General features: G+C 39.5%; 1 protein-coding gene across 4 annotated transcripts in view; it reads left to right on the top strand.

Moving 5' to 3' along the window:
• SPIN1 (spindlin 1) overlaps positions 1-11,484 on the top strand; it is an 83,958-nt gene extending 72,474 nt beyond the window's left edge. For 2 of the 4 annotated variants that reach the window (XM_025359035.1, XM_025359037.1), the window contains 2 exons: positions 1,025-1,258; positions 7,852-8,664. In XM_025359035.1, coding sequence (XP_025214820.1) covers positions 1,025-1,258; positions 7,852-8,051 — 434 coding nt within the window. In that variant the 3' untranslated portion in view covers positions 8,052-8,664. Of the gene's footprint in view, positions 1-1,024; positions 1,259-7,851 lie in introns of all 4 variants that reach the window. The other 2 variants (XM_025359034.1, XM_025359038.1) reach the window with 2 other exon arrangements.
• Positions 11,485-12,569: the final 1,085 nt, after the last annotated feature.

Below are 12,569 nucleotides of genomic sequence, written 5' to 3' on the forward strand. Positions count from 1 at the left end.
ACTAACAAGTACACAAATGCATAAAATGGGATAACTTTAGATCATGGTGAATGTTACTAAGAGGTAAAATTGGGTAATGTGACTGGAATTTGTGGGGCTACCTTGTTGGTGAGGAGAACCCCAACAGGAACCGGCCTTCTGAAGATGTGGGGAAGAGCTTATCAGGCAGAGGAGAGTGTGTCCTAATGGGAGAGGAAGAAGAGCCGAGTAGAGAAGGCATGAGCAGTGAGGAGGAAGATGTGAAAACTTGAGGGCAGAGGCGTGATGGCTTAGGGCTTGGGGGCCATGGTGAGCAGTTTGGTTGTTTTTCAAATTACGAAGGAAAGGCATGGGAACATTTTAAATCACACAATGTGGTATCAATGACACAGTGATTACTTTGGTTGCAGCGAAGAATAAGATTGTAGGAGCAAGAGAGTAAAAACCTATGCCTTAATAAAAAATGGAAATAAGACTGAAGGAAAACAAACACCAATTTCTTTAAAAAAAAAAACAAAAAACAAAAAAATCTCTGTGCCTTGAATAGGTTAATTTCTAAGTTTTAAATAAACGTTCTGTGGTTATGTAAGATGCTAATACAGGAGAAGCAAAGTGAGCCATATACAGGAACTCTACTGTTTTTGCTATTCTTCTGTAAGTCTGAAATTATCTCAAAATTTAACTGTTAAGTAAACAGTAACAAAAATTATTTTATACCTTGAATGAACAGTTAAAACTTTTGATTTGGGTACAGAACCAAGAGCAGATAAGTCCAGAAAAATTTTTTAAAAATCATATTTTTTTCAGTTAACCACCTTGGGACAAAATACTTCTATTCCTGTTGAATCCATCTCTGAGCTGGGGCCCAGTAGTTTGTCTTTGGTTTTTGTACTTTTTAAAGCTTTCCCAGATTCTGATGCTTGCTAATACATTGCATGGACAAAATTTCAGGTGGCCTTCTTTTGTAGATTCAGTCTTCATAGTCGGTAATCAGTGAAAAATGCTTTGTCAACTTTTTTTTTTTTTTTTTTTTTTAAATCCCCAGCAACATCTCGAATCAGCGATGCACACTTGGCAGACACAATGATTGGCAAAGCAGTGGAACATATGTTTGAGACAGAGGATGGTTCTAAAGATGAGTGGAGGGGAATGGTCTTAGCACGTGCACCTGTCATGAACACATGGTTTTACATTACCTATGAGAAAGACCCTGTCTTGTACATGTACCAACTCTTAGATGATTACAAAGAAGGCGACCTTCGCATTATGCCTGATTCCAGTAAGTATATATTGGCAACTTTTATTTTTGGTAATTAGAAGGGATTTGGACTTTAGTGCAAGATATTTGATTGGCTCTTTTGCAGATACATTTTTATTTCTGGATATATGATGATTATTTTAGTCATGCACAAACACAGCCTTTGAAATTTTTCATCCGGTTGTCATGAATTTTAGATAAGAAAATATTTGATAATCAATTCTGCTTGACTTCTATAATAAGATACAAGTTTTTTTTATAATTAACACTACTACATATTACTTATTGCTTTTATTTAAAAGCATGATGGACTAGGGACCAGTAAAATACGTCCCTGTGTACCCCTGCTCAGCTTTAACGGTTATTGTCTCATTGCTTGTCTAGTTCTATCTATTAATCCCCCCAATGCAATTATTTTAAAGCTAACCCCAAGACGTTGATTATTTCATCTGTAAATACTTGAACCTCAGAACAGCAATCTTCAGCCTTTTTGTCACCAGGAACCAGTTTCGTGGAAGACAGTTTTCCATGGGTTGGGAGTGTTGGGTGTGGAGATGGTGGTTTTGGAGGCGTTAGATTTCCCATAAGGAACACGCAACTTAGATTCTTGACATGCGTAGTTCACAGTAAGGTTTATGCTCCTAGGAGAATCTGATGCCCCTGCTGATCTGCCAGGAGGCAGAGCTCAGGTGGCAGTGCTCTCTTTGCCACTGCTCACCATCTGCTCTGCAGCGTGGTCCAGGTGTCCGGGACTCCTGATTTAGAGAACATCGATTTCAGAAAAGTTAATTGGGAGAACTTTTCAGTAGCAATTGGAGTACAGAGTCAGTGTTTAGACAGATGATTAGCTATTTCCACAACTAGTCTGTTCGCACAGGTAAGGTAGAAGAGGATGTGACCTGGGCTAATTTCGTTAGGCCTAGAAAAGCTTTATTGTGTCATTTATTTATTTATTTATTTTTTTGGAGACAAGAGTCTTGCCCTGTTGCTCAGGCTGGAGTGCAATGGTGTGGTCTTGTCTCACTGCAGCCTCTGCCATCCAGGCTCAAGCAAGTCTCCTGCCCCAGCCTCCTAAGTGGCTGGGACTACAGGCATCCACCACCACCCCTGGCTTATTTTTGTTTGTTTGTTTGTTTTGTTTTGTATTTTAGTAGAGATGGGTTTCACCATGTTGGCCAGGGTGGTCTGAAACTCCTGAGCTCAGGCAGTCTGCCAGCCTTGGTCTCCCAAAGTGTTAGGATTACAGGTGTGAGCCATTACGGCTGTGTTAGTCCATATAGTTAGTCCATTTAAAATGTGCAATTCTGTACTTTTTAATATATGCACAGATATGTACAGTCCTCACCACAGTCGATTTTAGAACATTTTCATCACCTCAAAAGAAAGCCTTGTATCTATTAGCTGTCAGTCCTTTATTCCTCCAACCCCCTAGCCTTAAGCAACCAGTAATGCTTGATGTGTCAGTTTCCCTGTTGTGGACTTTCCTGTGAATGGACCATATGATGTGAGGTCCTTTGTACTAGCTTCTTTCCCTTAGCATGTTTTGAGATTTCATTCACACTGTAGCATATATCAGTACTTCATTCCTTTTAATGGCCAAATACAATTGCATTGTATGGATATATACTACATTTTGATTAGCCATTCATCCAGTAAAGGACATCTGAGTTGTTTCCCCACCTCTTGGTTTTTATGAATAATGCTGCTGTAAACATTTGTGTGCAAGTTTCTCTATGGACATGTTTATTTCCTTTGGGTATATACCTAGGAATGGAATCGCTGGGTCATAATGGTAACTTTATGTTTAATCGTTTGGGGGAACTGCAAGGCTAATTTTGAAAACAAAAAGACCATTTTACATTTCCAAGAGTAGTGTTATGAGAGTTCTGATTTCTCCACATTCTCACCAACTCTTACTGTTACCTGACTTTGATTCTTGCCATGCTAGTGGATGTGAAGTGGTATCTCATTGTGGCTTTGATTTGCATTTCTTTGATGAGTAATGATGTTAAGCATCTTTCATATGCTTATTGGCCCTTTAAACAAAAAAAAAATTTTTTTTTTTTTTTGAGATGGAGTCTTGCTTTGTTGCCCAAGCTGGAGTGCATTGGCATGATCTCAGCTTACTGGCAGCCTCCGCCTCCTGGGTTCAAGCCATTCTCCTGCCTCAGCCTCCCGAGTAGCTGGGACTATAGGTGCGTGCCACGATGCCCAGATAATTTTTGTATTTTTAGTAGAGGGGGTTTCACCATATTGGCCAGGCTCCTCTCGAACTCCTGACCTCAAAGGATCCACCCACCTGGCTTCCCAAAGGGCCGGAATTACAGATGTGAGCCACCATGCCCGGCCTGTTGGCCCTTTTTATATCATCTGTGGTGAAATATCTATTCATATCCCCTGCCCATTTTTAAATGGAATTATCTGTCTTTCATTATTGCATTGTGACGATTTTTAAAATATAAGACCTTTATCAGATACATGTTGCAAATATTTTCTCCCATTCCATGGGCTGTTTTTACTTTCTTGATGATGATCTTTGCACAGAAGTTTTAAACTTTGAAGTCCAAGTTACATTTTCTCTTGCTGAGTATGCTTTTTGTGTCCTAAGAATCTTTTGCCAAATCTGAGGTCATAAAGATTTACCCTTGTTTTCTTCTAAGAGTTTTTATAGTTTTAGCTCTTACTTACAGGTCTTTGATGCATTTTCAAGTTAATTTTTGTTTGTGGTTCAAGGTAAGGGTCCAACCTCTTTTTTTTTTTTTTTTTGCTTGTGACTGCCTATCTAGTTGTCCAAGCACGATTTTTTGCGAAGACTATTCTTTCTCCCATTGAATGGTTTTGGCATCCTTGTTGCGCAGTGGCTCACGCCTGTAATCCCAGCACTTTGGGAGGCCAGGCGGGTGGATCACGAGGTCAGGAGTTCGAGACCAGCCTGGGCAACACGGGGAAACCCCATCTCTACTAAAAATCAGCCAGGCATGGTGGCAGGCACCTGTAATCCCAGCTACTTGGGAGGCTGAAGCAGGAGAATCGCTTGAACCTGGGAAGTGGAGGTTGCAGTGAGCCAAGACCGCACCATTGCACTACAGCCTGGGCGACAGAGCAAGACTCCGTCTCAAAAAAATAAAAAAAAATCAGTTGACAAAGTTTGAGTCCTGCTTTTTTTTTTCCTTCCTTTTTTTTTTGAGACAGTTGCACTCTGTTGCTCAGGCTGGAGTACAGTGGCACGATCTCGGCTCATTGCAACCTCCGCCTCCCAAGGAACTGGAATTACAGACATGTGCCACCACATTCGGCGAACTTTAATATTTTCTGTAGAGATGGGGTTTTGCCATGTTGGCCAGGCTGGTCTCGAACTCCTGGAGTGAAGTGATCTGCCTGCCTCAGTCTCCCAAAGTGCTGGGATTACAGGTGTAAGCCACTGCACCCGGCCCCTGCTTTCTTTTTCAGGATTGTTTTGGCTATTCTGGGTCCCTTGCAGTTTCATACGAATTTTAGAATCAACTTGTCAGAACAAAGAAGTCCCCTGGGATTCTGATTAGGGACTGTGTTGAATCTGTGGATCAGTTTGAAGAGTATTGCCCTCTTAACAGTGTTAACAAGACTTTACAAGTCTTCTAACCCATGAGCATGGGGTGTTTTTTCATTGATTGGTGGATTGATTTCAACAATATTTTGAAAATATTGCATTTCTTTTTCCTTTCCTTTCACTTTCGCTTTCCCCTTTTTTCCTTTTATCTGAGACAGAGTCGTCTTGTTGGCCAGGCTGGAGTGCAGTGGCTTGATCTCACTTACTGCCACCTCTGCCTCTCAGGTTCTAGCGATTCTCCTCCCTCCGCCTCCCGGGTAGATGGGATTACAGGCATACGCCACCTCGCCTAGCTCATTTTTGTATTTTTAGTAGAGACGAGGTTTCACCATGTTGACCAGGCTGGTCTTGAACTCCTGAGGACCTCAAGTGATCCACCCACCTCGGCCTCCCAAAGTGCTGGGATTACAGGTTGAGCCACCGTGCCTGGCCACTTTTTATTTATTTATTTATTTTGAGATGGAGTCTTGTTCTGTCGCCAGGCTGGTGAGCAGTGGCACAATCTTGGCTTACTGCAACCTCTGACTCCCAGGTTGAAGCAGTTCTCCTGCCTTAGCCTCCCAAGTAGCTGGGATTACAGGCATGCGCCACCATACCCATCTAATTTTTGTAGTTTTAATAGAGATGGGGTTTCACCATATTGGCCAGCATGGTCTCAATCTCCTGACCTCGTGATCCTCCTGCCTCGGCCTCGCAAAATGCTGGGATTACAGGTGTGAGCCACTGCGCCCGGCCCCGCATTTCTTTTATTAAATTTACTTCGAAGGATTTTATCCTTTTTGATGCTATTATACATATGAATTGAATTGTTTTCTTAATTTCGCTTTTGGTTAAGTTTGTTCCTTTAAAAACTACTCAGTGGCCTTTCTTCAAACACATGAATCTCTGACCTTGGACAGATGTAACTGATAGGCCCTCTCCATACATTAGCCATGTGTCAGTCATTTCTATTTCTTTTTTTTTTTTTTTTTAATTCTTCCTATGAAGAAGTTAGTTAATGTACTAATTTGCTCATCTGGCCTTGAATTTCTACTTCTTTGATATATATTTTTAAAATTTTGGGTCTGGGCATTGTGGCTCATGCCTGTAATCCCAGCACTTTGGGAGGCCGAGGCGGGCAGATCACTTGAGGTCAGGAGTTCGAGGCCAGCCTGGTCAATATGGTGAAACCTGGTCTCTACTAAAAATAAAAAAATTAGCCGAGTGTGGTGGCGGGCGCTTGTAGTCCCAGCTACTCGGGAGGTTGAGGCAGAAGAATCGCTTGAACCTGGGAGGCAGAGGTTGCAGTGAGTCAAGATCATACTGCTTCACTCCAGCCTGGGCAACAAGAGCAAGACTCTGTCTCAAAAAGAAAAAAAAAATTGTGTACATTTGTTATAAAGGGGTAATTCAAATTATATACTCAGGAATTTGTCATGAGAACATTTCTTTAAAAAGCATTTCTCCATCCTTTATGAGGTAACTTGAACATTTTTTATGGATAGAGTAAGTACTGTTAACCTAATCATAGGAAATGCAAGGGTGTCTGCAATTCTCCATCACTTTTCCTAACCATTTTTTGATCTTCCCTCTCCGTTAATTCTCCAAACTTACATTTGTGTGTGTGTGCGTGCATGTACACGCTGTGGAAGTGTATTTACCTTTAGAAACAGTGGTGGTGCTCTGATCTAATGAGTTCTGAAAGGTTCCTGTTCGAGTACCAGCTCTGATGCTAAAACAGGCCTCTACATGACTCCCTTGATTAGCTCAGTTACTATAAAATTTATGTGCGATCGTGTATTTGTAATTCCTTTGTAAACATGAAAGTCCCATAAAAATATGACAGTATGATGATACTGCTTAAGGGAAGATAATTTTTAAAGAGTTCAGCTGATATTTCTTTATTCTTTTAAAAGAACTGATTATGCTCAGGTGTTTTATTTTTATTGCTTGTGACTCTTAGTACCAGAGATCACAGTAGCAGTTTTTGGATTGTCATTCAGTGAGAGAATTTATTGTAACCAAAGAGGCAGACTACTGTTAATACATGTACGTTATATGGTCCACACCAGGATGCCTGTGAGAGTAAAATGGCATTGCTACCAATTGTGCCAGGATAACGTGGACTGTCGTATGTAGCTGGAACCTCTGGTTTCCCTACCTGAAGGCCACCTGCTACTGTGAGGAAAAGAGCTTTGAGTTTTTCAGAACCCGTGCAGTTTCTTAAAATAGAATTGTAACTGCCTAGCAAGCCCCCTTTCTTTTTTTCTTTTACTTTGTTTTTTGTTGGTGGTGGTGATGGTTTGCTGTTGCTGTGTGTTTTCTTAGAGGCCAGAAGCAGTACATTAATCTTGGGGACCTTTTAGGCAGTACAGATGCCTGGGCCATCCTCAGAGATTCCCCTGTACTTGTCCTGGGCTGAAGTTCATTCAGTACCAATTTTTAAAGCATGGAAAACTTAAATTTTGGAACTGAGTTAGAAGAATGATGTGAAATGCAGTGAAGTTGAGGGGGAAGAGGCTTTAAGGATTCAGAGTAAACCAATGGTACTTAGGCATTTTAAATATGCGCCATATTCTCAGTAATCCCTGTAGGAATTGTCTGCTTTCAAATTATATTTCAAAGCCACTCAAATTTATTTTCATTTAATTACAGCTACAGATTAAATATGGAGCAAATGAATTTTTGGTTATGATTTTTTAAATTGTTCATATATCTAGATGGGGGTCGGCAAACTATGGTAAAAGGTTTTATTGGAACACAGCCACATCTGTTTATATGCATATCATCAGTGGCTGCTTTCGTGCTGCAGTGGCAGAGTTCAGCAGTTGGGACAGAGACCATATGCCCATAAGCCTGAAATATTTACTGCCTTGTCTTTTACGAAAATGTTTGCTGACTCCTGGTCTAGATAATCATGACTTCAGGGTATTTAAATTTTTTTTCTTTTTTTTTTTTAAGTTATGAAAATAAGTATGTGAGTTGATTTATATCTAAAAATTGATTTAGAAATTTTCTCTCTTTTTTTTTTTTTTTTTAAATATAGATGATTCACCTCCAGCAGAAAGGGAACCAGGAGAAGTTGTGGACAGCCTGGTAGGCAAACAAGTGGAATATGCCAAAGAAGATGGCTCCAAAAGGACTGGCATGGTCATTCATCAAGTAGAAGCCAAGCCCTCCGTCTATTTCATCAAGTTTGATGATGATTTCCATATTTATGTCTACGATTTGGTGAAAACATCCTAGATGTCATCACAAACTCTGCCAAATTTGTGGAACTATGAAATGTATTATTTGTAGACATAAAGACTTGATTGCTTTCCAGTTTAATGAAAGCTTAAATGTCCCTGCGAACCCACAATCTCTGCCAGCAGAACTGGTTTTGTTCTGAATAGTACAGATTGATGTGAACACAAAGCATTTTGTGTAAGGAGAACCCCTTTCTTTTAAAAGAAGTCTGTCTATTTGGAGGGGAGTTACAGGCAAGTTTGGTAAAAGTTAAGCTAGTATCATAGTCATTTAAAATTGTAATAGATCTTAACCATTTTCCCCCTCACCTTAACCCTCTTATTCTGCCGCCACAATGCAAGCATAGTTTGATGTTTTCGTTATTGCCTTTTTTGAGATATATGTATCTGTATCTACCTATATCTATATGTGTGTATACATATATAATATATACACACAGATACATGTGTACACACACACACACACACACCCCCCACAGTCCCCACACACCCCACTGGCAGTCTTTTCTTTGTGGATTATTAGTATGGGGGTGACATAATTTTCTTGAGTTTAACAGGAGTGCTTTACCCAAGTCAGTCATGGTTATGATATTACTGCTCTTTATTTCAAATTAAACTTTGGGCACAGGAAGCATATGGGAACATTTCAGCTTGTTTCAAAAAATCAGAAGTTCAGAGCACCTTTTCAATCTGGAGCCCTTAAACCATAAGTCCAAATATGAATTACTTGTGAACAGTTAATGACTCATTAGAATTTTACAATCTGGTGAAAAATCTGGGTAAAAGGCTACCTTTAAGTCTAAGCTTTGAATTTTTTTTGTTGTTGTTGTTACATTTTAATCATAAATTCTTTTTAGCAAAGCCCAGGTCCTTGTTCCACACAGTGTAATGTAGGTGTATTTTGGACAGCACATGTGGTACATTGTGTACAAATCGGTAATCTGGATTTCAGTACATGAATTTAAAAGGCAACAATACATCACTGGTTTGCGTGTTTTTGGTAAGTTTCTGGAAGAATACTATGCTTTTATATTGGAAGTGTAAGTTTTGAGTGGCATTGTTGCCTTCTAACAAGCTCTCTGGGACTTTTAAATTTTTATTACTATTATTGCTAATGTATAATTATGGTCAGAAACTTTCAACCCACCCCTTTCCCCTACCCCCTGGCTTTTCCTCACAAAGAATGTCTAGACAAATAGCAGCTTAGTCTCCTGACACCTTGTGGGGTGCATGTTCCTGCTCCAGGTGTGCTGTTAATGTGGATTCATTCCATTCAGTGGCCCCTTGGGGTTTGCATGTCAGTGATGCGTTACCATAGAAGAAAGCCAGCCGTTTGTGTTCGCTTGGTGGGTGTAAGTAATAGCAGCCCTTAGCCACGGAGTCTTTATGTGGTTTATTCCTGCAAGGTTGTTTTATACTGAAATAGAACTGCTAGTGTGATTGGTTGATCAGCAAAACAGCTGCTCTCACTTTGTTTTGGAGGAACCTTGGTGGTTTGACAACCAGGAGAAAGGCCATATGTGAAACCAGTCTCTTGTGGAGATTGGAAATCCTCCCTGATATTTGGGCAGAGCCTAAACGTGCATGCTTATCACTCAAACACCAAAAGTTTGAATCAGAGGTCTGAGTGACCTCTTTTGTGGCTGTTCTTGATGGTTTCCAGGCCTCGTTATGCATGGTTTGCTTGATGCCCATTTTTTGTGCCTTGTGCTGTTGGATGGTAACGACCACTCACCATGTAAACACAGTACCTCAGTTTTTCTGTCCACAGCTGCAGTCGCTCTGTCCCTGGTGCTTCACTGTGGGCAGCCAGGGACAAGCTTCTGAAAGCAGTGTGATACCCAAGTCATAGGTGCTTCTCGTGTGTGAACAGGTGTTATTCTGCAGATCTGCTATGTGTTTTCCTGTTGACTCTTTAAGAGTCCCTGCATGTAAATCTCGAAGCTGAGCCTGGCTCCCGGAGGCCAGACTGACATTACAGCGCAGGAGTTTGCAAGTGTGTCCAGCATGCACGGACTGTGCAGAACTTGGCTCGGTCACTTTGGGTGGAAAAATAAAGTTCATTTTGAAGTATCTTGAGGGTTGGGTCAATTGAGACATTTCTAGCATTACTTAATGACTTGCATTGTGGTTTTTCTGCAAGCAACTTTAATGACTTTTTTTATACCACATGGTCTCCCAGTTTCTAGATGAATGCAACATGATGATGGTGATGATGACGATGAGTTTAATCATTGTTCCATTTATTGCCTTTAGGGCTGAGGGAAAGGGAAGATTTTTTTTTCTCTCCCCATTTTCCCCCGTTCTGTCTTTCTTTTGGTGGCTTACACCACACTTAATGACGCTATGACTAATTCTGCTCCCAAGCCCTTGTATCTTGGGCTTCGTTTTAGGCTCACGTGTCAGATCTGCATGCATTGCTTGCATTTTTCTGGTATCTGAATGTTGGTTCCTTGTTCCAGGAATTCAACATTAATTTCCAAAAGTATCATGGGACTTGTGACAACACAAGACATGAATCTATGTATAAAATTTATCGGCCTTTCTCATTTACCTGCTCTAGTATTATTGTATTGTGTGTGCGTGCGTGTGTGATGTCAGGCTGCCACGTAAAACTTCAGAGAAAAATCTTAAAAGCAGACCATCCTTTTTTGCATGCTCTATTCTAAGTAGAATGTTCAATGTAACTGACTAAAATTGCATGTTAAAGATATTTAGGTTTTTTTGTTTTCTTTATTTTTATTTGTTTTCAGTTTCCTGTATATTTGCTTACTGTGCCGTTTTAGTGGTTTTAGGATAAAAATGCACTGGTGAAGCAAATGTAGTGCCAACAGAAGGTGATTTTCCAGTTGTAAATGTCATGCAGCATTTGAAGGGACTGTGTTTTCTTAAAAAAAAATCACAGTTACTTCTAAATCAGATTTCGTTTCTTTTATCGTTTTATGTGCCAAACCACGAAGTGCATTGGGCTTGAATCTCTGAACACTGTAGACCCATTAGAAGACTGTTCCGATTGTCACAAATTGTAGTGCCTGAAAACACTCTTAAGCTGATTGTCTTAAAAAAATGAAAGTTCTCCAAAGACAAAACAGGAACAATTATTATAACAAAATAATTATGGTTGAAATGTCTGTGGTTCCTTGGAAATGCTGCGCTCTTTGTGTTTTCCATCATTAGTGCAGTTGGAATGAATGTGTACAGGTCAGAGGTCTTCGTGTTCACATTTTAAAATTAGGTAAATGACCTCATCTTTCAAGCTTGAATTCATTTTTAATTTTAATTTTATTTTATACAATGTGTAGACAGTTCCCTGTTCTCTGCATTTAGAAGTATACACAATATAAATCTGTTAATTCTGTAAGTAATTTTTATAATTATGATGTAACTCTATCTTATCCTTAAAACATTTAAAATAAACCCTTTATGTGCAACTCCTGACTGTAAAGTTTGTGCTCATGAGCAAATTGTGATGTGTTAAACTTGATTCTGAGAAGTTTTTGGGCCAAGTAACCTTTTCACCACATGTAAATGTCAGATATGCATAGAAACGGAAAGAAATAGAATTTTTATTTGATTGATAATATTCAATAATACCTGAAAGAAGAGGAGGCAATCATCGATACCACACATATATTAAATACTGAAGTTTGCAGTTTGACATTGATAAAATTCAACTTTACAAGATCTTAAAAAAAATTCTTTTAAATAGAATTAAATAATGTGTATTTTATACTTTCATATCTATTCTTGCTTTGAATATTATAATGCTTTTACTCATATTTAAATAATAAACAATGGGATTCTATAGTGAAAAATCACTATTTCTCAATGCTAAGATATAAAAAAAAGTAATACAGGCTCGTGCAAAAGTAATAGCATTTTACCATTGCTTGTATGGCAAAAAATGCAGTTACTTTTGCACCATCCTAATATTAACACCTATGTATGTTTTATCTTTCTTGATTATTTTAATCAATGAGGTAAAAAGTGGAATTTATGGCATGTTTTAGTTAGTGTTTTTTTTTAAAAATGTTTCCCAATTCATTTTGGCCAAAGGATCTCGTGCTGAAGTCCAGAATATTGACCTGCTTTTGGGAGAATGGTTGATACTTGGTGAGGGATGAGTGCAAACTGGGGCTTCGGGACACCGGGCTTCTAGGTTTGTGTCAGTGCAGTGTCTATGCCCCAAGACCGTGGAGATTACTGAGGTGGACTGAAGACAGGGTCTACTCCGGCTTTGGTGGAAGAAGTCTGTAGTTTAGGGAGGAAATGAGCCATTGGGAAGCACAGGTGCCCGTCTTGAGTCTGGATTTTCTGACCTTCCTTGCTGAAGGTAGATTATTCATTGTCTGTCTGTGGTATCTATCGCGGGTACAACTCTGTAAATATCGCTCCAAAAATATAACAGAGTTTAGTCTGAAGTTTGAAAGTTGATGACTAGTATTTGTAAACGAATGAATCAACTCCCCTATTTAAAGCAGTCATCACTCTGTTGGAGAATTTTTGTTTCTTGGTA

Source organism: Theropithecus gelada, chromosome 15, assembly GCF_003255815.1.
Source record: "Theropithecus gelada isolate Dixy chromosome 15, Tgel_1.0, whole genome shotgun sequence".
In the NCBI taxonomy this organism is placed as follows: domain Eukaryota; kingdom Metazoa; phylum Chordata; class Mammalia; order Primates; family Cercopithecidae; genus Theropithecus; species Theropithecus gelada.